The following is a 27,681-nucleotide window of genomic DNA, read 5'->3' on the forward strand; positions in this document are numbered from 1 at the left end:
GTTTATATAACCCCTGAGCTGCACATATAGACCCAGATGTTATTTCAGAAACGTTACACTTGGGGAAGATTTTCTAAAATGTGTAAATGAAAACTTCATGGAACAGTTAATTTTTTACCTTAACATTAATGGGGCCTCCTTCAGAGAAGGGCACAATGCTAACTGTCCTACCATGAATAGACAGTTGCTCAGCCCTGATGATGCTCTGTTCTGGTCCCCCTGAACCTAAAATTAAGCTTCAGCCTTGTAATGTACTTACTCCTTGTTCCGTTGCATCTCCTCATACCATGCACCAGAAAAAGAAACTGATTGGTTTGGTTTAATTCTGGATTTAATTAAGATAAACCAAAAGAGATGTGTTCAAGAGCACACTGGAAAGTGTAACACTGTATGTATTTATTGCATTTAGTCCAAATATTAGTTAACTTCCAAACCAAAAGTCTGCATTTTTCTATAGCTTATTCTGTAGCTTAAAATGGGTAAAAGACCAAACCTCTATGAATATTTACAGTAGCAATATAATTTCTTTGCTGCCCAATGCATCATTTACGAAATACTGCTTAAATCCCAAAAGGGTATTCAAGCATTGGCTATGAGCTGTCCAGAAATTTAACAGCGTCTCAGCCCATGTTAATTTTTTCTGAAATAAAAAGCAAAATAAAATCTTATAAAAACTCATATCATAATTTAGGCTGTCCTCCATGAAGTGCTTGTTGGTTGAATTTACTAACAAAAAAGTAAAAAGTCATATATGTATTTTAGGCTTAACAGATTGATAGATTCAAAGCCCTGGGGAACTTCACCAGTTCCGTGCAAGTGGAAAGATGAGGGCAAACACTTATCACAACCCAGCAGAGTGTATTCCAACTTCAAGTTGTATTTAAAAAAAAAAAGACCATTTTTACTTCTTGGTTAGAGACAGGAACAGCTACGAACAAAGATACTCTTCTGCTTTTGATACTTCATGTGCTTGCAAAGCTCAGCAGAGACCTTTGAGAAATTGTTCCTTTTTACCATGAAGTTCTCGATCCTGGAAGTAAATATTAAAACAGTAAATGATGTGCCTTTTATATTTCAGCTTCCACATTTTGTATACTGGGCACTGAACTACTTTTTGGAAAGTAAATGTAAATTCAGGGGCCTTTCCCCCTCAAAGCTTCCTTTTATAGCGTCAGCAAGATCTCAAAATGCCTCTAAAGCATCCCCTTAACTTTAGGGAGGGAAAGAGGACCAAACAATAAGACAAGGGTATTTCTATAAGCAGCAATAAGCCAAATACAGTAAAATTTCAGTGTACAGAGTACTGTGACATAGACAGTATAAATTAATCTAATCTTCATTTGGCCTCATGACTTTCTTGCATTTTTGTTTGTGGCTTGTAGTGAAAATTTAACAGCATCATTACATTCATATGCCACTGCCACAGTAGATTTGGAGCTCCTGTAATACTAGCACTCTCGCCAACTTCCCTTACCATCTAATAGCAAACTAAGAAATACTATTTCCTTAATAATTCCCTTTAAATATTGATACAGAGTCCAGCACTATCACAACACTTCCTCCTCACTGTAGCACTGTGGCAAAATGCAGTGATGCAAATTAGCCAAATTATCTTCAAAGTAAACTGAAATACATTACATAAAGCATGGATGTAACAGTCATTAACAGTTTAGCACTTGTCAGGTACCAGACTGATGGCAGAGTTTGAAAAAAATTATTTCCCAAGTGCTATTTTACTGCACTGTGAACTTGCACCACGTCAGGCTGCATGCTTTTTAACATCCCATATGCACGCAAACACTTTGTTCTCTTGAATGATTTGAAGAGTTGGGTTTCATTCCTTAAGGAGGAAAATAGATCCTCTTTATTTGGTTATTCTACAGTTATGCTATGCTTTTCTTTGATAGCACTAATGCATGGTTTAGTGCTTAGTCTCTGCTGCCTTCAGCATCCTACTGCACTCCAAGCAGAGAAGAAGCAGCACTAACCTGTCTTAAAAATTATTATTCCTACACTCTTATGTCAGAAACAAGCTCAACATTGAGACTGGGGACTTACTGTACAAGCATTTCAGTGAGAATGCCATATCCATGCCCTAGGCACTTCTTGCCTGCCTCCTTTTCTGCTTGGAGAAGTGGCCAAAAGCCACTCTTCCCCTCCAAACCACGTGGGAGCAGGGAGGCCTCACCAGGAAGAGCTGGGGTCCCTCTGCCTCCCTGAAGCCTGTGTGAGGATCCAAAATGCCTCAAAAACAGGGGGACACATACCCCTCTGTTTACTGGTACAAACTTCCAGTCAGGTTTCTTCAAAATATCTTTGCAATGAAGAAGGACTGTCAAGGAGGAAAAAAATAAAATTTAATAAAATGGCAAAACCCAGAGAGTAGAGCTTTGCCTCCAGACACAAACAAGCTCTCTCCTTGTGCTGCAACAATCCAGAGCGCTCACTGGAAGTAACGTGTGAACCTTCATCCTACAAAGAAAACCTGAAAAGGTTTCCCAATGAGCATGGAGCCAGAGAGGTGGACTGGGGTTAACCTCTCATGGTGTACCTGACCATCTAGTTCCACCTGATGTTCAGGCACTTATGCTTCTCAAGCACAGACAACAGCTCCTGAAACACCTGGCAGCTTTCAGGCTTTTCTTCTTGACCCTCTGGATGCTTAAAACCAGAGCAAGCACAGAAGTAGCACCTGTGAGAGTTGCAAAGAAATCATGAGTGCCCCTTCCATGGGTAGGGCTCAAACCTTGCAAAACTGCATTTTATAAAGATCTTTTTTCAAAAATTCACAGCTTCTCTACATTGACAAATTTGTCAAAATTATTATAAAACATTTATTGACAGTAGTAATAAACAGAAGAAACTTCTGTAAACAGAAATTAAAGTGGAAAATGGCTTTAAGTTATTTCTGACCAGCCAGCTGTACAAAAGCTTAAGCAAAGCAGCAGTCAGGGCGGTTGGGCTTGGAAGAATCCACACTGAGTTCAGGAGATGTCATGTCTTATTAGATCACCAAAATAAGCTGTTATCGTCTTCAGTTTGTTATTGAGAAAATTTTGTTCTATTTCAACTTTCCCTCCTGGGCCTGCTAAGGAAGCCACCTGAAAAACAAAGAATGAGAAGTAAAGCAATCAACGCATGGGAAAAGAGGCAAAACCCCAAACCTTTTATTCACGTGAAATAATCACCTAAAACTCATCTCTGCTCTGTTAATACTGGTGGGAAATTTTCCTTGGCACTTAATGCCTCTGATCCTCCTTCTACGCCTCCTTTAACTCACAGAAGTGGTTTGTGGCTTTCTTGTGATTGAAAAACCCTCCTCACCCAAATCATGAAAATAAGAGGATTTCAGAACCAAAGATAAATACTCATAATTTTACATGCTGTGCTGAGAAAGAGATCCTAAATTCTGGTTTACAGGGTACCTGGCACTTGAGATGCCCAGCTGTGGCAAAAAGCAAGCTGTAAACTGTGCTTTAAAAGACTTCAAATCCCAAATTTTGGAGGAAGAGGAAAACCAATTTTAGGAATTAGAATTAGGAAGCATAAAGGTTGCACTGAAGAGTGGGAGGGTGGAGGGGAACAACCCAAACAAAACCAACCCCCAAACAGGCAGAGAAACTCACAAAAAACAGTTTGTTGTTGCTATTGCAACCAAAAAAAGAGCTGCTGTGTGCACTGATTGGAGTTGCAGGCAGTGCGGAAGGTAAGGCTGGGGGCAGCAGTGTATCTGCAGGCAGAGAAAGCCCGTCAAGGCAGTGCTGGTCCCAGCTTCATGTTTACAATCACTGGAGTGAGAATTTCACCATTCATGCTCTGTTGACCAAGCCTGGTGCACACCTTTAATGCTTTATGATTCCAGACAGACAGCAGACTTTGCATTTTGGACTGGAGCATGCAATACTCTCCCCTCTCCTGTTCCTACTCATGAAACCTAGTACGGTCCCTCTCAGGAATGTCAGCCTACAGGCTACCAATTCCTCATCAGGACAGACCGCACAGTCAGAAGGAAAACCACCAAAACTGAACATTGACTGCTTTTTTTTTTTCCCCTCCATCTTGGACCCCCCAAGGACCTGTCCTGTAGTGGGGGTCCCTGCTCCACAGCCAGTTCTGTTTTCCCAGGCTGCTGCAGGAAAATTATTCCGGCAGACAAAGTGATCAAGGTCTAGAATCCTGCAGTGGATTTTAACTGATCTTTAAACCAAGATGTTAGCAGCTGAAACTTAAAGTTCAGGCTGTGTTATTAACACTTCTAAACTCCCTTGAGACTTGACTCCGTTGTGCAGGTTTAAATATAAACATGCTGAACTTCCTCTATTTTACTGTAAGTAAAAAATCAACCTACTATCAGGAAAAAATAACAGATTAATTTAAATTATACTCTGAACCTTTATTGACTTGCCCAGAAAATCGACACACTTATCTAGATCAAGCATTTACTTTTCTGTTTTGGTTTTATTTTCCCCCTTTTCATTTTTTTGTTTCTGTAGACAAAAACAGAAGTGAGAGGTTTCTTCATCCTTCAGTTTAATAGTGATAGGAAAAAACCTTCCATGTTCTTGTCAGAGAGGAACCTGCCACTTAAGTAAAAAAGCAGAGGCTGGCTGACTTATAAATAGCACAAGAATCTGAAATTGGCAAGTGATCAGGAATGTTAATTTTACAACTTATCTGCTCGTACTTGAAATCCTAAAAGCAGTTAACATTCTGCGGTGATCCGTATCTTTATTTTAGGAAGATGTTAAGATTATACTTTTAATTTATTACAAACAAAAGTTGGATTGTCCCTTCCAAATAGCATTAAGAGGCTTTGCACTTTATAGCTAGTGTCATTTAAGTATTCTAAAATATTACTTGGATTAGTCAATTTAATATAATATTGAAATGACTGTCTTGGGGTTATGCACTCCTGTTTGCAGGGCACAATTTGTGTCACTTGCATATCTAAGTATGACTAATGCATTGATATTAAACACTAGTGTTTACTACATATTTCTCTTAGAAGACCAAGTAAAACAAGATGCTTCATCACCATGCAGACAAATGTTGCTCCTACACTGACGGGTCACGTCCACCAAAGGGCAGCCGAGAATGTACATATGCCGTGTCTAGTCTCTAAGTGCTAAATCTAGGATAACTAAGACTATTTCAAACAACGACTAGGAGTATTTGACAAACCCAAAGGTGACAAAAATTTAAATGAGCACGTGGGCACAGGCTCCACAGTGACAGATCTGGCAAAGTACGCTCTTCAACCCAACCCAATATTCAGAAGAGACAAATGCAAATCCTCTGCAATGATGTTTATTTGTAAATTGCGGGTGGTTGCAAATTTGATTACGTGGGAGTTGCCAAGTTTTCCTCAGAAGGGCTTAGTCAACCCTGACGGTGTGAGGGAAAGCTGCCACACACCAAGCTTCAGAAAGCTGCCAGTTTGGCAGAGGGACGCCCTCTAAAAATAACAGCAGATTGAGGAACGATGGTTTGAGAAAAACAAAGGTGCTCACCTATTTTTAGAGATACTGACACACATCTCCTGGCTTTGCAGTGAATGGTAATTACAAAAAGGCTTTTTAATTTCTTTTAAAAATTGGACTACTCCAAAGTTTCTTTATTTTTGCATTTTCCTGTGCAAATACAATGATTTCCTGCTGGCAACTCTCCTTATCCTGGTTTGTTCTTTAGTATAAACCCATGTATGCAAGTGGACAGATATTGCCTCCTTTGCTGTGCTAGATAATTCTGCACGTGCCACACGCCTCCCCAGGCAGAGGAAAAGGATGCAGCTTCAGTCATCGCCTCCTTGCACCCCTCTCACCTGGATGCTTCATCCTTCAGTTCAGTGACTACTGACAGAAAAAGTCCACAGCTACAGACACAGCCATGGAGCATTAAAAAAGCAGCCAACAGGTTTGGTCTGAAGTTTAAAATAGGAGACATTGGGAAAGAAATATGAAAAGGGAAATGAACATAGAAGATTATTTCAGGAGCACAAGCTGCTTGAGGTGCAAACCTGCTTTATATTCTTCTGTGCTTTTGAATTTGAAGGTTTACCTGTTGGTCTCGCAGTTTTTGTTTTGTTTCTTTTTTTTTTTAATCATATTGAAATTCCTTTAGTAAAGTGACTTCCTATCTGTTCTAGCCACCTTACTCCTAAGGTAACTGGACAAAAAGTTTATCCTCATTTTTTTCTCCCCTCCTAAAAACTTTTCTGACAGATAAGAAATACAAGCTTTTTGGCTTGACAGGCAAAAGCTTGTGAAGCCAAAAAGTGTTAAGTTTTTTGGCTTCACACATGGATACTGTCACTCAATTAATTTTACAGGTCTAGTAAAAAGAGGGTTCCCCTCCCCTTGCAAACAACCTAAAGGCTAGGGGGAAAAAAAACCCAAACCACTTAAAAAAAGGCAATGGTATTCTTTACACTGAACATAAGAAAATAAAATGCTCTCAGGCAGCATTTTTCATATTGTACAGGTCTGCAGGTGAATTATGCCACTGTTACAGTGATGCTGCCACCTTTTGACAGGCCAGACGTTTATTTATTTATCTATTTATTTATTATTAACTTGGAGTAGGCAAACTACAGTTCAGTATTTAAGCACTATGAGCTTTAGGAAGATTGAAGTCCAGAAGTGTCACTCTGGCTCGGTATATGCTGTGGGTAACTTCTGGCTTTACCTCTTACCAAGGACAGAGAACAGATGTGAGTTTAAAGGGGGCTGCTTAAAAGCTGTCATTATTAACATGATAGTCAAAGCTGAGGTGTATGCAATTATGTTCACTTAGAAATGATCAGCCTGCAAAACACATCAACCCACAGTCCTTTACCTGCTAACTCCCCTAATATCCAAGCATCTTAAAAACATGATCAGATTAATCTGAGTTCATCTCCTGGCCTCTCACTCCCCGCTTTGCTCATTGTTCTGTTTACTCCTAAATAAAGATGCCATTGCTTGGTGGGTCTCATCTGGTAAGGTCTTCAGTCTAAACTCATAGCTAAATGAACAGGGCCAGTAATAGTCTTACTACCCAGCCTCCCATCAAATTTCTTAATTCACAGGGGTTACCATATGTTCATTTATTAAACTGGTCTCTCTGGTATGATCTTCTGTTCTCTGAAGGACACCAGAGAGAATTAAAATAAATAAATGAGCTTTACCCATCTTTACACTCCCTTCATTGAGCAGTCACTTTTAACAAGAGGACTTGCAAAAACAGAAACACAGCAAAGATTTTCCCATCCAGGTACTAGACTTGCAGACAGAACAAGATTTCAGTGTCTAACTCCAGATTTTCTCAGAATGATTGATGAAGATGAGGTGGGAACAAAGACAAGAAAAAAAGGAAAATACCAGCATAATGTGGATTTTTTTGTAGGACTATCAAGGTCAAGAGCACTTTACTTAATTCCAGACTCAGGGAATCATTTTATACACTAGACAAGAAACAAAAAAGCCATTCCTATATTCTAGCAGTATTTGGAATATAAGACAGGTCTGAAACACAAACATTTAGGGCAGAAAAATCTGCAACAACAGTAAGTATGCCTAACTTTCACAAAGTTAGGCATACCTATCACAAACAACAGTATGCCTGTCTTCAAAGCATGGTGAAGTTTTATATAATCAATAAGGCACAATACAGTACCTGAGCCACTAATGATCCACAGTCAGGATAATTAATAATCTCCTGATTCCTCAGTACTCTGTCTCTCAATCATGGCTAGGCTGGTAAAGATGCTGATGTGGACATCTGTAGCACAACATACCAGGTCACCAACATTTTAGGCTCATCACTTTATTGGGGGGAGCCATCATGCATCCTGACTCCATTCTGACCATCAGTGAGATCAACAGGAACTGAGTGTGCCTTCTGCAATGAGGTGATAGGAATATATCCCACCACTAGGAAGAAGGCCCTACACCAACAATTCTCAGGCTCCCCGTTCTTTGCTGCAAATATTAAGATATAGAAGTATTATACGGTACAGAAAACAGTCCATGAAAGAGACTGGACTACCCGAGATGAATCCGTGTCCCTGAGGTGAGTATACACTTTTCACTCTGCACAATGAGGCAGAGCACAGCTTGCTAAACACTTCATAAACTACATTTAATCATCCTCTCTCAACAAGCATGCTTCTTAGGCACTCATGGAAGTCTCTGTTACAACGTTCCCTTTTTCTCTCTTTTTTTTTTTTTTTAAGGGTGTAAAAAAAACTTATAGAAAGAAAAGACTGAGGGAAAGATGCTGCAGAGAGATGGGTATCACATGTGAGCTACATCATAGGCATTAATAAAACAATATTTTTTAATGTATGTGCATGCACATATATATAATTCCTGATTATTCCTTAACAAGAAAGAATACTGTTAAAGACTGATTCAACCTAAAAATGGACCTGCAAACATTACAATTTTTCTAACAAGTACATGTTTGTAATCAAGGAAATTTGATGCAATTCAGGGAAATGTTTTACATTTCTTGTAAATGCACCGACCATATTCCACTGGTTTGCTGCTCCCTCTTGAGGCAGAAGTACAAAAATTCAATTCTCTTCGATCTCAGTGATTTTTTTTATGAGGAAATTCAAAGAACCCCATGTCTCTCTGCAACACTAACTCTACACAGAAAAGGCATTGCCTGCAGACATAATAAGCACTGTTTTTGCAATAAAATCGTGTGGAACAAGGCTGGATCTCTTGTCTACTAATAAAGCAATGAACACAGAGTTCTTCAACACAGCTAAGTCAAGGTCAGTTACCACCTGCTTTCTCACCAGAGCAGGATCCCTGCTCTCCTTTAGCTATCTAAAAGCTATCTTTCATAAAAAGAAAAAGCTAGGTGATCTCTGAAAGCCTTACATATGTCTAGGAGCATACTAAATTAATTTCTGAAGACACAGAGGAGGCAAATCCTACATGCCTGAGCAATGTTATCAGAAATCAAACTTAGGTTTTTAAGCTTCCATTCAAATCTAAGGCAGCAGATAATCTGTTCAGCAAATATCACTGTATCCGTTATTCGGTTTTTGGGTGTTAGTCTTCAGCAAAAAGTTTACTTCATTAAGTTTAAAGTTTACTCCATCAAGCTTTTATAGGTCCCTGGAGTTTATGGAGTACATTCACACCCCAAGCTACATCGCTACACCCCTGCAGTGGTGCCCACAGGCCCTTGCCAAGGCAGTTGTTGCAGCAGAAGCCACTCTATCTGGTCCATGAGAAAAGTAAGATAGATAAGAACTGTGGGCAAAACCATGAGCAAACTGAGAAGAAAACTGCCTGTATTAAGGAACTTCAACAATAAAGGTTTTTTTCTGGAGATTCACGGCTGTGGAAGTGTAGTGGCAGTAAATCCAGAAGCTTCATTCTTAAATACAGCCAGAGATGTTGGCAGCCAAACCCATAACCAGTGTCCTATGGAAAAGAGTATCCACTAAGGTCACGTTTGGTATTAGTCATGTTTGACACAAGTTTGTCCACACAGGATTAAAACATTTCCCTAAACAGGGGGCTAGACTGACATTCTCTTTCCTTGCTCTGAGATCATCAACTGTTCGGGTTTTTTTTTCTCATATTGACATAATCTCTAGAGAAAGGCATGAGGAGCCGATTTCTCTTCCTGAGAGTAGCCCACAGCCTGGAACATTGAACTGAACTCAATTCAGATCTCCAGCCATGTACTTTTAACAACTAAGCCATGGTTTTGAGCAACAGCTGCTACTCTTCAGCCATCTGTGTAAAGGCAAAGCCATGGATGTACATCAACACCACTGAGAGCCAATCACACCAAGATGTAGAGGTGGCAAGACACCTGACCCAACCACATAGAGGTGCTGAGCTCTTCCACAGAAATAGATGTGGCCTGCAGGGAGCACTCTTGGATGCTTTTGTGGGAATGTAACTGAAACGCAGATGCCTTTGCCCATTTATAATAATGGCCAGTCTTCGCGAGCGAAGATTTGGGAAAGGTCTTTACCCTTCGAGCCTGCGCAGTGGATTTTTTAGGTGAGACACAGCGTGCGCTGAACTGAGCCCACCCTTTAATCCTGAGGTTCATCTGCCAGGGCCGAGCAAGCTTGGACAGTGGCAGTGAGGGTCTCAGGACGTAGGTTTGTTTAGAGTGACCTTCTCTTAGATGGATTGCCTTACAAGGCTGACGAGCTCCATCTGCCCGGGGGGCTGGGAATCGAACCCGGGTCGCAGCAGTGAGAGTCCTGCACCCTAACCACTAGACCATAAACCCAGTAAAAAATGCTCATAAGCAGAGCAGAAAACTGCTGAAGTAATTCTTCATCACGGGAATGAAATATTTTGTAAAACGCAGTGTTTGGAAGTTGAAATTAGAGAAACTATGCCTAAAATTAAGGTCCCTGTTCAAAGATTCATAAGCCACTTTGACATTTCACCTGCCTAAAGTGCAAAAAGGAAATGAATCATCATCACCTGCCATACCAATGGTGCTGTTCATAGCGTGGGATCAGAGTGTGCTAATACTCAAGCCATGTGAACTTCAGCCTGTTTCTCAAGCCAGCTGTTTGCCACCAACGATTCCGCAAGCCACCATACGGCCTGACACCTTGCTTGCTCTAAGTCAGACAGAGCTCTTGGAAAAGCAAGAAATAATGCTGGGAAGTTCTGTGGCACGTTGCAGGCGAGGAGATCATCTCACCGATCCCTTCTTTGCAAAAAGCTACAAGACCTAATTAGCACAGAAAATACACAGAGGAAACTAAACCAGACACTCAGGGGAATTGTTAGTCACCTAACTGCTTAAAAAAAAATTCTAACAAAAATCTCTAATACAAACTCCCCTGCGCCAGTGCAACAAATGGTGTGTTTATCACGAATCACTGCAATGCAAGCAGCCCATATGGAACCACACACCTGTGTAGACAGCATCAGTACCACCTCTGGTGGCACAGCATTTGTGTCTGATCTACTCATCAGTGATAGCAGTGACTGCAGGATACACAGTAATTTCCTGCAACTCCTTCATAAACTGAAAGACATCAAAGGCTGGGACTCAGCAACTTATCAGATAGTAAGAGCTAAAATGTATATTTTTAAAATGTATCTTTTAAAAATGTATCTTTTTTCTTTTATAATTATGTATCTGTCTGGCTACTGACTTTGGATCTTTTGTATGAACCTCCCATGTGTTGCTTTAGGATGGGACAGTGCCAAAATCATGGAAATAATCTGCTACTCCCATTTCTAAACATATCAAAAGTACTGCTAACACAGAAATCATTTAACATGAGGGTCAAAGTTAAAAAACCCTAACTCTCCACATTCAGTTGAAAAGTCTTACATTTGTGCTTATAATACCTATGTTTTATGCCAGCTGAGCATTTTGTTGATTACCAAGCCCTTATGCAGTAACATACCTGATCAAGATCAGCATTCCGAGGTAGAAAATACACAATGTTGTTGGTGATCTTCTTGGAGAGCCTGAAAATTTCAAATGTAGAAGCCAGTAAAGGAAAAAAACAAGAATGAGGAAGAAAAAATTGCTTTATATTCATTAATTTTTAAAGTAGGACTCAAATTCAGTCATTATGCAATTAAATTATAGTTAGTCTTCTGAGTGGGTGAGTAGGAATCTCTTCTGAAATGCAGAAATTCCTATTGTCTAAATGCAGAAATTCTATTTTACCACTAGGGCCCTGGAAAGCAGAAAAAAGGCCCCAACACTCACTTTAAGAAAATTTAACTGAACTACAGAGAAGTATTTGAGAAATCTCAATGTTTTTTGTAGGTAATACATTTGATTTACATTTGTTTTCTAATCCATTTTGTGGCATCTCTCATACATGAATACAAAGACTTTCTTACGCTTATAAACATAGCTACATTTTAGCAAAACAGGAAACAAATGAGATTATTCTCGGACAAAAGACTCCCCATACTTCATATTTGATGAAACTATTATGCTAATACCTTCCCAGATGAATGTTCAATAGCACTGTTAATAAGTTAACATGGAACTTTATACATTAATTAAAAGGGTTAATATTTTGCTTGCACTCTTCTGTGATTTCCCAAGTCAGAGGCTGGTGCTATGATTGAGAACAGTTTTAGTAAGATATTTTAAATAAGATATTCCCTTTATAAATCAGTCAAAAAGTGGAATTAATGACAAAATCATAGCTCACATAACTAATTATTATCTATATATATATATATACCACATGGCTATTTGATTACTTCAGGGTATTTTAATAAAATTATATAAAGGAGTTAAAACTGCTGAATTAATGCTTTAAATTAAGAAACTACTCAATCCTCTAATGGATTTTTTACTTTTAAGAATAACTCATAACTATTATTTTTTTAATAAAAATATTTAAATTTAGGTGGTCAAAGCCACATAGCTGTGGCTGGGGGAAGAGAATTAAAGAAATGTGGCACTTCTGGGAGTTCAGCTGCTGACCATATCATCCAGGCAACTGGATGTGCAAACCCCATGTCAAGAGAGGGACGAGAAGAAAAAGAGAAAACCACCTGTAAATGACTGACAATCACGACAGTGCATAACTTGGAAAGGATATCCATCTGGGCAAATCATGGTCTGGATATCGAAGATTTCGGCAGTGGCATAATCAGGTCCCCCCCAGGGTGGGCTGAGGAACACCACATCTGCCTGCAGGCCGGCAGCCAGCACCATGAAGTCCCCGCACACGAACTCGATCTGATCCGCCACACCGTACACCTCTGCGTTGTTGCGCGCCAGGCTGAGCTTCTCGGGATCGATGTCGATAGCGATCACTGCAAGGGAGAGAGAGAGCAAACATGCGGGTCACCGTGGACTGTGCCACCCAACCCACACAGCCAGTGCCACCCAACCACGGTCAGGACGTTTCAGAAGGAAGGTGTCCTTCTGTAGCAATCAGACACAGGTCACATCTATAATCTACTGCTGTGAGGTGAGCGGCTACTTGACTTTTATAGGTTGTGGCAGACATGAAGCTACAGCACCTCAGAGAGGAAGGACCTGCCAAGAGCTGCATTTACAAACCAGCAAGGGAAGCCACGTAGCCAAGACTGAGAAGGCTCAGCTGCTGTTGCAAATCTGGGAAGCTTTAGCTTTTGGCACTCAAACATCTGCTGCTGTGACAACCCCACATCTCGGCTCAATAGTGGGTAAGGCTCTCCACCTAAGAGAGGAAGTCCTCCTTGCTTCAATTTTGGCAGGAGCCTGACAACTTAAATGGTGTCAATTAGAAACTTACTCTTCTCCTTTGTTAAAAAGAAACATTTATCTGTGGGTGATCACACTGAAAATTGAGTTTAAAAAACCCACACCTAACACAGCACAAAGGAGGTGATAAAAGGGCATAATAATAAATATAAAAATTTAGCCAGGAAAAACAAAAAGCTAAGTAAAATTTAGAAAATACTTATAGAATGGATTACTACCTACCAAATTTAATGCAGTAGAAACTACCACTTGTCTTGCTCAGAAGAGTTAGATGAACTTGTAATTTACCAGAGTGTTTGATGAGCAGACGAATATCAAGTAGGAAATGTTTTTACAGAAAGTACTCTCAATGTTTCACTACAATTCCATTAGTTGGCATTAGCTTAATACTAAGTTATCAGCACTTTTCTGTATTTGGTTCTACTGCACCTGCAGGTGATTCCATTCAACTGTTTTAAGTACTATTCACACATAACCTGCTTTTGAGTACACAGACTTGGGGTAACAATTGGGAAAAGTAGCAGCTTTGAGAGAAGTCCACTTTTGCCAGCAATCTTCAAAATATCCAACAGATTAGATACTATGCCACATAAAAATAACGTTGACTAGTAAAACACAAATCCAACTCTGACTTAAAATCAAAAAGCAGTTTTATAGGCCCTTTTTGAAAACAGAAAGGTCATATTGTGAGTCATATGAAGCAAAAAAGTTGTTGTTGCTACAGAAGCGCTGAAAAAAAAATCTGCCAACAAAGCACGTACCCAAATTTTTTAGGGAAAAAGACTGGAGAAACAAAATAATGCTATATACAACACCTACTTACCTCTTTTTGAGGTCAATGCAAACTGAATAGCGTTTCCTCCAACCCCACAGAACGCATCCACTATGATATCGCAGTTGAATGACTGACTAACACGGACTGCAATATGCTCAGCTATTTTCTCAGGAGTAACAGAAAACCAACCCTCTGCAAAAGAAAGGGAAGAAATGTATTTTTGCCTCTTATTTCAAGGTCACCTAATTTAAAAACAACCAACCAACCCCCACACACAACTGAAGGTTTAGCATTAATCCCAACAATTTTGGCTTAGTGCATTCGACCAGGAAATACAGGCTTTGAAGATGATAAACTCCGGTCAGTCCAGAGATTTGCTAAGCAAACAAAGCCTCACTGAAGCAAAGAGATATGCCTTGATCTCAGTAAGTGCTTTGTTGAACTTGGTGCTGAGGATTCTGGCCTATCAAGGACAAGTCCACAGACACAGCTCTGAAAACCTTTATGCATCAGGATTATGCTCTGTAGCAAACAAAACCAGAAATATTCTCTCTTATCTGACGTTATTTTCTTCACCACAATGCCTGGTCTGCCAAATAATCTGCATGTTTATGAGGGAGAGCATTAGAAATGAAAGGCTTACAAACTCAAGAAACAAAAAGAACGTTAATCCTAATTCCTCTTTTACCTATAAATTTATGATTTCAAGTGGTTTCTATGTAAAAAATGGAAAAAAGTAATTTTGAAAGTGACTGCTGAAAGTCGGAACAAAATAACAAAACTGGATCCATCAGCATATTTGGAAGCTTCACAAAACTATTTTATAAAATATAGAAATAGAAAAATGTTATTGAGTTTCTGAAAAAGTCGTGATCAAGTATAATTTGGGTCCAGTATGATCCTCAGCAAACATCAGGACTAATGCAGATAGAGGTGTCCCACACCAGAAGCACTTCTGAAGTCCAAGACTTCTGTTCACCTGCCTGCTGGGGGGTGTGGAATTTATCCAGAGGTGCAAACACACATTCAATAATGTTCCTCCTTTAAGAAAATCAGTAATATACTGCAAGAAGGGCCATTGGTTTGGATATATGTCATACCACAAAGTCAGCACACTTGGTACTAAACACACCTCTGTCCAGTTTAATTCCCTCGTCAAACCGAGAGAACAGCCGGTAGCGTTGTGCCCAGTACTTGACCAGCTCTGGATCAGCAGCAATCTCAGCAGGTATAGATCTCAGTGCAATTTTATTCCTTCTTCTTTTCTTCTCCTTCTTCTTTGTGGTTATTTTTTCATCTACAGCTGGAAGACACTGCAAAAGTTAACAGTTACTGTTCTTGTAGGTGAGGAATGTAACCGGTAGGTAGGGGAGAGTTAAGATATAAGATGCTCCTGTTTAAAAATACTGCTAAATGTCCTTTATTACTGTTCACCAGATTATGCAGATTAGTGGTTTTAAGTTAAAAAAGAGCATCCTGTATTTCAAGGGATCAGTCACAGTCCTAAAAATCATAAGAATTCACCCATCATATAAGAGCCTTAATCTTCAACTGATGGCAATAAACTCTATGTAGCGAGCAAACAAGTTGATCAGAGACCAATTTAATGCCCTTATATCAGTAAAGAATAAGAACCAATCTAGACAAGAGTTTTACAGTAGGAATCTAACATAATTGAATTACTGTAGGAAGGATTACCTATGTATAAAAACCTGAAAAATCCCCTTTTCCTTTGTTTAGTGTTAAATAGAAAAGTTAAAAATATTGATTTTTTTCCCTCTGGAAAATAATTTTAACAACACATGCTCCATGAAGCTCAGCATTGTGCATTTGAGAACCCAAAACTTGATGGTCTGTGATTGACCCGAAGTCAATCACCCTCATCCTTGCAGAGGGGAACAAGACATGAATTAGAAACCTGCTAGACCATGTTGAACATCAAAAATTACCATTTATCTTTAATGTCAAATTTTATAGACAAGACCTGGGATTCTGGCACTCCAGGAATAAGCTACTTTGACTAGCACGGCTCTCAATCATGCTCATTGCCCCTTGGACCTAATGAGTCTCTTCAAATAAACAAAATAAATAAGTGATGCACAACACTAACTTGGGAAGGCAGCTTTAAGTCCACTGCCAATTCATTTCACCAGTTTGTAGGAAACTGATGTACCTTGGCTGACGTCCTCTGTGTTTGCCTGGAGGTAATCGGGAATATCCAGAGAGACAAGCTGCCGCCCACCACCACGCTCTGGCCCCGCTGCACCCTGCTCATTGGAGCCACTCTCTGCAGCTTCCTGTGCCTCCTCCTCAAGGTTGCTCCCTACAGGTTCTGTGCAGGCTGCACTGGAAGATGGTGGCTTTTGGTTTTCAGCATTCAGCATCACAGTCTGTGTGGCAGTAAGGCCTTCCTGACCCTCTGAGTCGCTGCTGCTCTCAGACAATGCCTCCGATTTACTCTGAGGGACGGCTGTCTGGGATGTAGCTTCCTCCTCGGGTTTACTAACCCGCTTCAGGAACATTTCCACCTGCAATTGTCAAATATCACAGATAATCAGATGGTACCTAGAGCAGTTACCTAGAGCACAGTTTAAAAGTCTCACAGTTCAAGAGCACCTGCCATTGCAGGCATTCTCTACCATGTGTATTGTGGAAACAGTAAAATATCCAGAGTCAAAACATTCAAGAAGTCCTTAAACATGCCCCCTTTTTTTTCTGAAACAGAAATAGTTAGACTTGCTACAGCACAGGCGACCAAGTCTACTGCTTTTTAATTGACTATCTTTCTCCAATCTGCATTCAGAGATGTACTCTGCCTCTCAGGGCATAAACAGGTAAAATTACCTTCGTACATTAGTTGCCTCATCTCCAAGATGTAACGAATGGTGCATGTGGTAAAGGGTTCTGCTGCACAGCAGAGAGCTCGACATTACCTCCTAACCAATGTGCAGATGCTACTCCAAATTCAAAGGCACACACAGATGCTCCCTTTTACATTAGAGTTGCTCTGAGTGGCTCTCGACCCGGAGCAGTTTCTTACTTGAAAGTCTGAGGAATTTTTCACTTTTTTTCTCTTCACATAATTAAAGCTGCCCTTGAACTATACTGGCCCCAGGTACAAGACCAAAAATTAATCAAAAATTATAGCAATGGGACTGGAGTTCAGTACAACATGCGTTGCCACCACCAGGTAACAGTGTTTTACACTTGGGTGTCAGGGAATGCCAAGCATCCCAGAAGAAGGCAAAGTAACATTAAAATCTGTTCCCTCAGATTTTCAAAGAGATTCAATTAAGTAAAATGTACAGTGAACAAGTGTTTCTACTTGTTATTAATTTCTGAGTTTTGTTTTAAAAAAGCATAAAGTTAGAGATGAAAATAAATGCAGGTAGAGGTATAAGCAAAACTGTTGATACAAATTACTAAGAACATGAAATACACTAATCTACATAAACATTTTCTGTCACTGCTGAAATGCCAGCACTAACAACTGGCCTCACATGTATTTTAAAACCAGAGATACTTTTAGTAACTACAGAAACCCACACACACCTCTAAAGGTACGATGCACCCATATTTTAGGAATTACTTTCACATAACTTGGCCATTTAAGCTCACGTTCCTCTTGACAGATTGCCCCCAGGGTCCACCAAAGCCTTTCTATAACCACCCTGATCTAAATACTCTTCATATAGGTGATGAGCAGGGAGGAGGAGAAAAAAAGAAAAAAAAAAAAAGAAGAGCAGTGGACTAACACTTAAAAATGCCATCTACTGTGGGCAATTAATTTGTTTTTCATTTTCATAATTCAAGAAGAGCTAAGGAGCAGATAAGTATATGAACTACAACAGTGCTAACAATTAAAACTACCTTCTTCAAAGTTTTGCTTTTTTTGCATGTCATTTCAGATTCCTCTGTAAAGAAGATGTGTGTGTTTTTGCTCTTCCTTGGTTTACGCATGTCCAAGTATTTGGACTTGAGTTTTGCTTTTTTCTCCAAGTACTGCACACTTCTGTGGGTGAAATCTGGAATTCCACCATACCTGAAAGTAAATAAATAGACAGATAGACAAGTATTTAGTTGGGTAATTTCCAGTCTGGAAGCTTTAACATGAATGTTGATGTCTACAAAAAGACAATTTAGACTAAATTATTTCTTTATAAGACATTTGCTCCACTTAAAATATATGTCATGGATGCAGCTGCAAAACAATGTACCTTCAAGAACACTTTAAAATATTTTTATTTGAAAAACATTTAACGAAATTGAGTTTAGATTTTTAATTTTTTTGAATACGTTTATAACTCCAGATAGAAGCAATTTCCCAGACCAGTCTGAAGAATGGGAAATAAAAAAAGATCTTGATTAGCAGAATAAAAGATCTTTTCGGTGGCTGTAGAGAACTTCCAAAACAGCTACTTTTGTCTTCTGGCAAATGCAATAAGAAAATAATCTACCAAAAAAACCCAACTTCCCCCCAAAAAGGAAATATGGAGTGTTGACTTAAATAATTTCTATAAAGTAGAACAGAAGTTGTCAACTGCAAAACATGCTTCTCTTTGAAACAGGTATGTAATAAACAACTGCATTTTGCAGAATTGCTAAGACCTGTGCCCTATGATGTTCCTCCTACAGCACTGACCAGTGTAATTTTAGGTCATACCACCAAAAATGAAATTTCTCTGGTCAACACCCTGGCAACACTTTATTAATACAGCAACATTTTACTAGTATAAAGCAACCTTATTCTAATATACAACAGATATGAATTATTATCTAAGCTCACAGGACTCCAAATTGAGAGGACCATTCATTGTCAGAGCCTTTAAGTTCTAATTTAAGTAGCTGACCAGCCATTTAACATTTACATGACTGAAAGTACGAGTTACACTTCTGCTTCAAAGCACTTTAACTAGTCTCTGTAAGTTTGCATCTCTCTCTCTCTAGCCAAAGGATGACAGTTTTATTTAGAGCAGAGATGAACTTTGGGAATTATCTTCAAAAGTTTAACAAAAGGGAAATGGATGGTCTATTTCAATAATAACAAGAGAGCTGACTTGCTATGAAGAAACCTTGAGTTCCTCATAAGTAAGTAATTACTTTTGTCCTGTTCCACACTTGAAACCCAACACAGAGCAGGTTTCTTCAGGATCTTCCACTGGGTTCTCATCCACATCCAGTTCATGACTAGGAAAAAACACGGATGACAAAGTTACTTACTGTAAAAAAACCCACTTTTACTTTGCAGATATACTAAAAATCTCATGTATTGAAAACATTTAAATGTGGGCTTCAGTAAGCTCCTCCACACACTGCTGAAACCAAACAAAGCAGACAACACTAGTATATTTATGTGCATGAGTTTTTGGGTTTTTTTTACCCAATTCTAGGCTCATATGTGCTTTTTTTGGGATTATAATATCCCAACTATTCTGAATGACCTCTTAAAATATTTAATATTAAGACCTACATGGAACTGATGAAGATAGCATTTGTTCACTCCATTTCCAAATTGCCTTCATCATCTATTACGTTAACTATATTATTAACTATTATTAGTGCCATGGCAACTGGAAAGTACTAGAACAAAACCAGAGCTACATGATTAGCAGCTAACAATTCCATCCATTCCTCCACCTTTGAGTTTGCAAATTTATTACAGAGGAAGAGCCATCTCATCATCTTTGAGGCTATAGATTTTTAGAGAAGAAAAAAAAAGACAGTGACAAGACAGAGATTAGCTATTTTATGACTGCTATAGCTCTGAACATTTTACAGGCAGCATAAAATTCAGTTAAAAAATACAAATTATTTACTATTGTTCTTGTATTGTCTACACTAATTAGACCTAGCAAGTTCTCCTGTGTATTTTAACAATCTTGTATCCTTCAGTGACACAAGAATAGTACTGTCACCTTGCACAGTCATTGAGGCGATACACTGTTTTCATAAAGCAACAGAAGAAACATCCACTGCTTGTTGCGAGGCAAAGTGATAAAGGAGTGATGGAAGACTATGCCATTTTGTACTGACGTTTTAACTCACATCCTCAATCAAAGATATAGTTACTATAAATTCAGGAGGCTTCTGGACCTGGGCTTCTGGAGAAAAAAAAGCTCATCTAAATTTCATGACTTGCCTTCTCTTGACTTTGACATGTCTGTATTCAGGAGGCTCTTCGTCCTCATCTTCATCTTGGTCATGAAGCAGCAACTGCTCTTTTTCATTTGAATTCAGGCTACATGACTCCTGTGAACCTAAAAAAAGATATATCATATTTCCTTCTGCATAAATCAATTCCTTATCTTCCCGTCCCCGTAGTACGTCTGCAGCTACAGTTAGGCTGTCCTACATACCTGAATCTGACAAATAAGGCACAAGTGCTAAACACACATATCTTTACCTGTCTTTGTCTGAGGGACAACATACCAAAAAAGCTTCTGGTATTAGTTACACTGTAGAGTTAAAAACCTTGCATAGGACCAACTTGAAATTATGTCAGCTCTGCAAGAAAAATATAACGCCTACAAGGTAAAAAATTTGAAATAGTTTCTTCCTTTATGTAAAATTTGGTTTCCATCCCATTAGCTAGGCAAAGGTGATTGCAGAAGATTTAAACACTCCTCTCATTTCTTGTTGGAAAGGAGATTTTCCTTTCATCTTTCCCATTCCAACTCTACTGTAGGATTAAGGTGGGACCACACCTGCTTCTTCGTCCCTTAGAAAGTCACTAGCAGCAGACTCAGAGGTTTCCCACCAAATTGAAGTCCCGAGCTGCTGATAATTCGTGTTTTATCCCCCTCTTCACAGAAGGAAACATCTGATAGTCAGGAAAGATGTGACACTGCTGTTTACAATGAACGCTGGCAAGAACTGGCAAGCAAACGAGATGGTTCTCTCTCTGCATGCTGAACTAACTGGCAAAAAAGATGTGGAGCCCCATCTTTTACATCCCTCACAGAAGTAGTGTAAAGAACAGCCACTGGCTTTCACCACAGTACTACACTACTACCTGGCACTTTCACATGTTAGCACTAGTTATGAATATATGAATTTAGGGTTTAAAGATGACTGCAGCTCATTGCTTAATTGACAACTCCATTCTGGAAAGGACCTCTGGAAGACATCTGTCCACAGTAACAAAGAACAAGAAAAGAAAAGTCTATTTTCAAGTATGGCATTTTTAGATAGAAGGCAAAAAAACAAAACAAACACCAACCCCGGAACTGCAGAACTATTTTTTTTTCTCAGCAAGTTGTTCTTAAAATGTGTCAGATTCATAAGAACATCAGCCTGAGTTTTCAGTCATTTTAGACTATCAGTAAGAAGAGACATATCAGCTGCATGACACAGCTGCAATACCAAGATAAATAAATGTGCACTAACAGTGCTCTCTCACCACTTTCTGTAGTACATTTGAAGATTTATGAAGTACGTGTTCTGTTAAAATCACTTCTGGTTGAAGAACACATTCAATATACAGGTTAGAGATGAGAGAAATCATCCAGAAAAGCAGAGGTAGAAAAAGGAATCAAGTATACAATCATTCCACAACATGCTTGATCGACTTTTTTAAAATGGCATAATACAGATGTGCCCTTGTTTCTGATATATAACCACCTAGAGAAAAATTCTGATAGAATCAATTTTAGCTTATTTTGTATTACCTGACTGGTTAACACTTTTATTTTCACAAGATGCGCTCCTTTTCCTGGTTCCTCCATCACAGGGCTCCTTCTGACTTCCACTGTCAGACAAACTGTGCTCTTGATGACCTTGGTGGGCTACTGTTAGAGCTGCGCTGCTCTGCTCCACTTCCTTTAAATTCAGATTTAAATTACAAATTCCAGAGATGATTTCACTGTGCAGCTCAGCACTTGAAGGGAGTGTTTCATCACTTCTGGTGTTAGAGGGAGACAGCTCCAAGCTCAGCACTTCACTGCATTCAGGCCCTTGGCTAACCAAGTTCATTTCTCCCAAAGGACCAGTCTCCTGCGTAACCCCATTAACTTCCACCTTGTCCCCATGTGAGCTCTCAATAGTCCATCCTTGACTTGTCCAGTACTGAAACTGTTCCCAATAATACCAGTACAGTTCATTATAATGCTGCTCCCATTCTCCCTTGGTGTCCAGACTATTCCAAGGCTCAGAGGCTGTGATGGCTTCAGATGATGAGACCTCTTGATGCTTCTGCAACCAACTTTGCCAAAGAAGGCCCTCTCCATACTCGCTCCAGTACTTCTCCCATTTTTCCTGAAGTTCACTGGATAAAGCCTCATTTGCAAGGCTTTCTGAACTTTCACAGTTCTCTTCAGCTACAATCTGAGATTTACTGCTCATCTCACATTGCTCTGTAGCTAGGGCCAGCTCACTAGAAATGGCCTGGATACTACCACCACAACCTTCATCCTGGCATTCCTGTCCCCTTTTATCCTCATGTTTTTGCTGTAACTCTTTTTTCTTCTTCTTTTTCTTTTTCATAAATTTCACATTATTTCTCTTTTTATAATTTTCTGTTGCCTAAAATAAAATGGAAAAACACTCTTAGAAGTCCACAATGTATATACAGCCTCATCCTCTCTCCGAGCACATTTCTCCTTCGATTGTAACCATCCCTCTCAGTGCAACCCTACTGTTATTAGATATCTCCCCAAAAAGGCAGCAGAGTTTTAGGGTCTGAAATGGCCCTGCTGTATAACCTTGTCTGACACTTCTGAGGAAGTTGTGAGAAAGAGCTGTAAGAAAGTCTGTAGAAAGACACGCACAAAAAAAAGGCAGAATTACAGACAGAAGCAGGGCTGCTGAGAGCAAAGTCATTAGCAGCTCAAGGATTCAGAAAGAAAGACGTCAACACGAAACACTATAAAATCCTAAAGGGAAGTTGGTCAGGAATTGAGGGGTCACCGGTTTGAGCTCAACAGCATCTCAGTAACATCAAGGACCTGTTTTAGGGGGCTGTGGAAGCTGACCCTTACTTTCACCCCGTAGCTGCCTGACTCGCAAACACTGTTCAGTGTCTTATTAGGATAGCAAACATATAATGCTCAGCCTCTCAGAATGTTAAATCCTTGCTATCTTTGGGTGCTGTACACAAAAAAAGCATCACTTTATACTCATAAGCTCTGTAAAGCCCACAGCAGAATCTCTGATATGTTTGAAGACACTGATCCAAACAGAAGTACAAGGGAAAAACAGCCTCCTCTTAACAGGTGGCCCTTTCATTTGTGCAACACAACCATTTCACTTATTACAACAAACTGGGCTACAACACTTGTTAAATGGAACAGAAACCTGTTACAGAAAGGAACACTAAGGTAACTTGGTGGTTTCATCAAATACAACTCCACTTGTTTCGGAGATGCTTCCTATGATTAAAGAATTCACACAGGCAAAAGATTGAAAATGTACAGATATTACTCCAAACGTCCCATCACCTGCAATCCCTAGTTTTGTTGCATTCACAAAAGCATAAGGACATTATATAAGGACATTAGAATCAGAGAATCTCTCATCTGCATCCCTTACAGTGTCATGTTAAAACACCCATTACTGCTTAGCAGTAATCAAGTAAAAAAATAATTTTATTTTCCCATTCAACTTATTTGCTGTATTACTACATAGTAACAAAAATTGCACATATACCTTGGGTTCAAAGTTGGATGCCTGTATTGTCTATTTACATGCCATCAATTTAAATCACATACAAGTTTCTCCTATTTATTTACAAATTAATCAAGTCAGAACCATGCAGTGCTCTGCACAAAAGTGCTCTCTCACTGCCAGGGAGGTCTGTACTCCATAAAACGGACACTGAATGTCCCACAGTCTTTTTCTCATCTGTGAAAACTTCAGCCTCCTTCTAAAGCTCAAATGTTCTCTCTGAGAAGCAGAGCACCAAAGCCTCAGTCCCGTCCTTTGGAACAGCTTGGCTTTATCAGCTGCAAGGGGGATTTGAAAATTAGTTTTTTATGTTAGTATCAAAAGCTAAACAGTTAAAGACAGTGTGAAATGCATGCTCAGACTGGAGTGTTCCAGTTTCCTGATACATCAGCACCAGCATTACCACTGCTGTTTTAAATCAGGTCTCTCTAGTCACTCGAGCAATACAGATATGGAAGCATAAAGCACAGCCTTAACCCTGCTTAGTCAAACTGGCAGGTGGATTTTGCAAACTGGACAGACCAACGTGCTGTGTGCTGTTACAAGGAGGCGAGGCAGGCAGCTTAAAGGCAACTCCAATACATTTCCATTAACTGCCATCCTTACATCTGGAAACACAATGCAAACAGAACAAATAAAGAAAGCAAAGATTTACCACAAAGTCTCTCTGGGCTGACTGCCCACCAAACTGAACAGGCAACCCCATGCTCTTCATAAGCTCAGCTTCTGAGTCTAGTTCAACTTCTTCTGGGTCCAGCGCATGATTAGTATCCACCTTAAATCTCACATTGGGACAATGGTTCTCCTCCTCAGACGCTTCTTCTTCCCCTGCTAACAGTTATATTACCTGTGAATATAATCTGGTACTGATACCTCAGTGCCACACTGTGGCACACAAAAAACAGCAAAACTGCCTCTTATGCTTCCTTTCCCATTTAAAATCTTCCTCATAAATACCTCAATTTCTGCATAACTATCAGTAGGAATCAAAATGTAACTTTGATAACAAAAACATTGCTCTTGGTTTGTCTGGAATGGAGTTAACTTTCTTCATAGAAGCCTCTAGTGCTGTGTTTGGAATTTGTGGGTAAAACAGTGTGGATAGCACATCAATGTTTTGGCTATTGCTGAGCAGTGCTTGCACAGTCTCATAGCTTTCTCTTTTCCCCACTCTGCCCTCGCTAGGGAGTAGGCTAGGATGGGCAAGAGACTGGGAGGGAACACAGCTGGGACTGCAGATGGAAACTGTATGAAGGGATGGTCCACACCACATAATGTGATGTGCAGCGGTAAGAACTGGGGTAGAGGGTGAAGGTGCTTGAGGTCAACCCCCCACGAACATTCACCTCAATAACTTGCAGAGCAAAATGCAATAATGCCCTGAAAACAACAGAAAAACTAGGATTATGAAACAAAAATTCTTTACTGGAGTTCTTGTGGTATATGTCACAGCAAACTTAAAATACAAGAAATTTTTGGTTTTGTTACAAATCTTTCAAAACCACACTGACAGAGATAACATGATTTTACAAAAATGTGTGAACTACAGAACCAAATTATCTTAGATGTACCTGATCAACTGCTTGCACATTATCAAATTGTTAAGCAATATCATATGTATACAAAGTCATAAATACTATTGAGGAAGCAGGAACTGCATATTGATGGAAATTATGAAATCAAAAGCTCTTGACACAGTTGATAATACTGAAACATTTTTGGTTTTATTGTTCAGGATATATTTACTGCTGAATTATCATATAACACAAGACCTTTCTGTTTTTAGCTGATTACTCTCACCATAATTCACTCATATATATGCACAAAAACATGGTTTACATTCTCCTTCTTCACTCCTCTCATACTGCCTCCACCTAATCTGTGCTATTAACTATCAGCTTTTATTTCTGTTCCAACTTCCTTTCAAATCAAGCTAATATGCTGCTGGATCTACCAACATAGCAACAGAAAAAACAGATACCAAAAGAATTACGGTTCATGTAGGCATACGTGAGGAATTCAGGAGGATGGAATGAGGGAGTGGTGTTGAATTTCTCAGAGTATACACCATGAGAATTCCTCAAAATAAGCATGCCAAGGGAGAGACTTACTCTTCTGGTCCTCCTCATACGATCCTTTGTATATATGCAAATCATAATTTCCCCCATTGCTGCTACTGTTTTTTCTCTACTTCTGGCCCAGCAGACTAATCAGCAACAGCTAATGTCCTAGGCTGGCACAGAGGCAGCAAGACAAAACTGCTCCCAGGCAAACACCTAGGATCTACAGATTATTTTTGAGTTAGCTGAAATTATGATCTGAGAACAGGTCAGAGACCTGTGAGGTAATCTGTTCCATGCACCAGGGGAAAATTATGTGAGGTGGTAAAGTCTATCTGGACAGGAATAAATATCACACCTGGTTTGACACAAACTTCCACATCAAGATTATGGTAACCTGAAAGCTATGTAAGTGCTAAGCTATTATTCACAATTTAAATAACCACACAAAACTCACTTTAAGTATGACTGCACATCACACTGCATAGTACATTTCATTATGTTACCTGTACTGTCATTGTCATCTTTGACATAAAATCCTTTTAATCCCAGTTTATATAATTTTCGATCTCTGTAAAAATGAAGACAGACATTGATGCAGGAAGTCATCACTGAAACAACGGTTTTTTTACAGTAAAAACAATCACGCAATGGAAAAAACGTCCCCAGGGGTCTGGTAAAGTCCCCATCACTGGAGGTTTCAAGATGTGACTGGACGGGGTACTTAATAAACTCATCTAGGCTTGCATTCCCATGAAAGGCTGCACCAGGAGACCTTTCCAGTTCCCTTCCCACACGGGCTGCCCTGTGACTCTAAACACGCAAAGCAAATAAAAAGAACAATCCGGAAAAAGCAACACTTTAATTAAAGCCTGACGGGAAAGCCCATAAGAGAGACGCCCAGAAAACGTCGCAGCTACACATAACACCTCGGAATTAAACTTTAGGCTCTCCTTCCCTCGTTGAGAAACCGGCTCCACTTTTCAGGATGAGGAGGATGAGCTCGGGATCCTTTCAGGATGACATCAGGATGATGTTACCCCGGCGCCCGTTTGGGAAGGGGAGAAGGGGACGCCCAGACCCGGCTCCAGGGGGGAGCGGGATGCGGCCGGCGGGGCCGCTCCGGCAAGGGCCCCCACGGCAGCCGGCGTTTGGGGGGCTCTCCTCGCCCTTTTCTGCTCACCCCCAGCTGGTACCCTGTGGTAAACATCACCTATCGGGGTCCTTTTGTGCGCACCCCCTTCCCCTCCCCACGGCCGCAGCAGCGCGGCCCTTCCCGCACCTCCCCGGCGGGAACCTCCCCCCGCCCGGCGCTACTCACTCGACGAAGGCGCGGGAGCAGAGGCAGAGGATGCTGCGAGCCGCCCCCGCCCGCAGCACCAGCTCCGCCACCAGCATCCCGCCCGGGTCCTGCACCATCCCTGCGGACAGACCCACGCCGCGGGCAGACCCACGCCGCGCACAGCCCTGCCGGCAGTTCCGGCGGAAGGCAGCGGCGGGGCCGAGCCACCCCGAGCCCGCCCGAGCCCGCCCCGCCGCGGCCGGAGGGCGGCCCGAGCCCCGCCGGCTGAGCGGGGGGCGGTCTTTGCTCCAGGAGCAGCTGCTTCACCCGAACTGGGTGTCCCGCTCCGCCTGTCGGCGCCCCAGGCTGCTCCGCTGCGGGGTGGCTGGGCTTTGGAGAGCTGTAGGTGGGGGTGGAGGGCAGCCGCGGTTATGCGGCTTCTTGTGCTCTCAGTGACGCCCCGCGAGGAGTATTTGCGTGTTGTTGGGGTTCAGAGGAGGGGAGGAAAGGGCATCGCCACAAAAACCTGCAACAAAGGATGCTGCAGCCAAAGTCTGGTAAAACCAGGAGTGGGAGACAGAAGTGGAAAGCCTGAACAAGGCATATTGGAGTAGTGGCCAGAGCAGAATCATAGAATCCCGGAACGTTTGTAAGGGAGCTTAAAATCACTTGGTTCCAATCCTCCTGCTGGGGGC

The 27,681-nt window shown here is 40.5% G+C and overlaps 1 protein-coding gene across 3 annotated transcripts; it reads right to left on the bottom strand.

Moving 5' to 3' along the window:
- Positions 1–322: 322 nt before the first annotated feature.
- TGS1 (trimethylguanosine synthase 1) lies at positions 323–27,166 on the bottom strand. Of its 3 annotated transcripts, XR_001877752.1 has the most exons (14): positions 27,026–27,166; positions 26,211–26,275; positions 24,300–24,475; positions 21,652–22,504; positions 20,124–20,241; positions 19,085–19,171; positions 17,855–18,026; positions 16,158–16,512; positions 15,117–15,287; positions 14,033–14,176; positions 12,560–12,776; positions 11,396–11,474; positions 2,059–3,101; positions 323–1,030 (listed from the first exon to the last, which is right to left on the bottom strand). XR_001877752.1 is itself a non-coding variant. In XM_017833296.1 (13 exons), the coding sequence occupies exons 1-13, from the start codon at positions 27,121–27,123 to the stop codon at positions 2,985–2,987; spliced, it is 2,649 nt and encodes an 882-aa protein (XP_017688785.1). In that variant the 5' UTR covers positions 27,124–27,166; the 3' UTR covers positions 323–2,984. The 3 variants fall into 3 exon arrangements, 2 of the variants coding, with proteins under 2 accessions (XP_017688785.1, XP_017688773.1); XM_017833296.1 differs by having other exon boundaries at positions 323–3,101; positions 24,300–24,472; XM_017833284.1 differs by having other exon boundaries at positions 323–3,101.
- Positions 27,167–27,681: the final 515 nt, after the last annotated feature.

Source organism: Lepidothrix coronata, unplaced genomic scaffold (assembly GCF_001604755.1).
Source record: "Lepidothrix coronata isolate B3197 unplaced genomic scaffold, Lepidothrix_coronata-1.0 Scaffold6, whole genome shotgun sequence".
Taxonomy (NCBI): Eukaryota; Metazoa; Chordata; class Aves; order Passeriformes; family Pipridae; genus Lepidothrix; species Lepidothrix coronata.

What these genes read in the sequence shown, in the direction of transcription:
- TGS1 (XM_017833284.1), bottom strand. Translation starts at nt 27,123, where the DNA reads ATGGTGCAGGACCCGGGCGGGATGCTGGTGGCGGAGCTGGTGCTGCGG. An exon ending in CATGTCAAAGTCAAGAGAAG is followed by an intron (nt 19,172 to 20,123) that starts GCAAGTCATGAA and finishes GTTTTTTCCTAG; the next exon opens with TCATGAACTGGATGTGGATG. An exon ending in AAGTGTGGAACAGGACAAAA is followed by an intron (nt 18,027 to 19,084) that starts GTAATTACTTAC and finishes ATTTACTTTCAG; the next exon opens with GTATGGTGGAATTCCAGATT.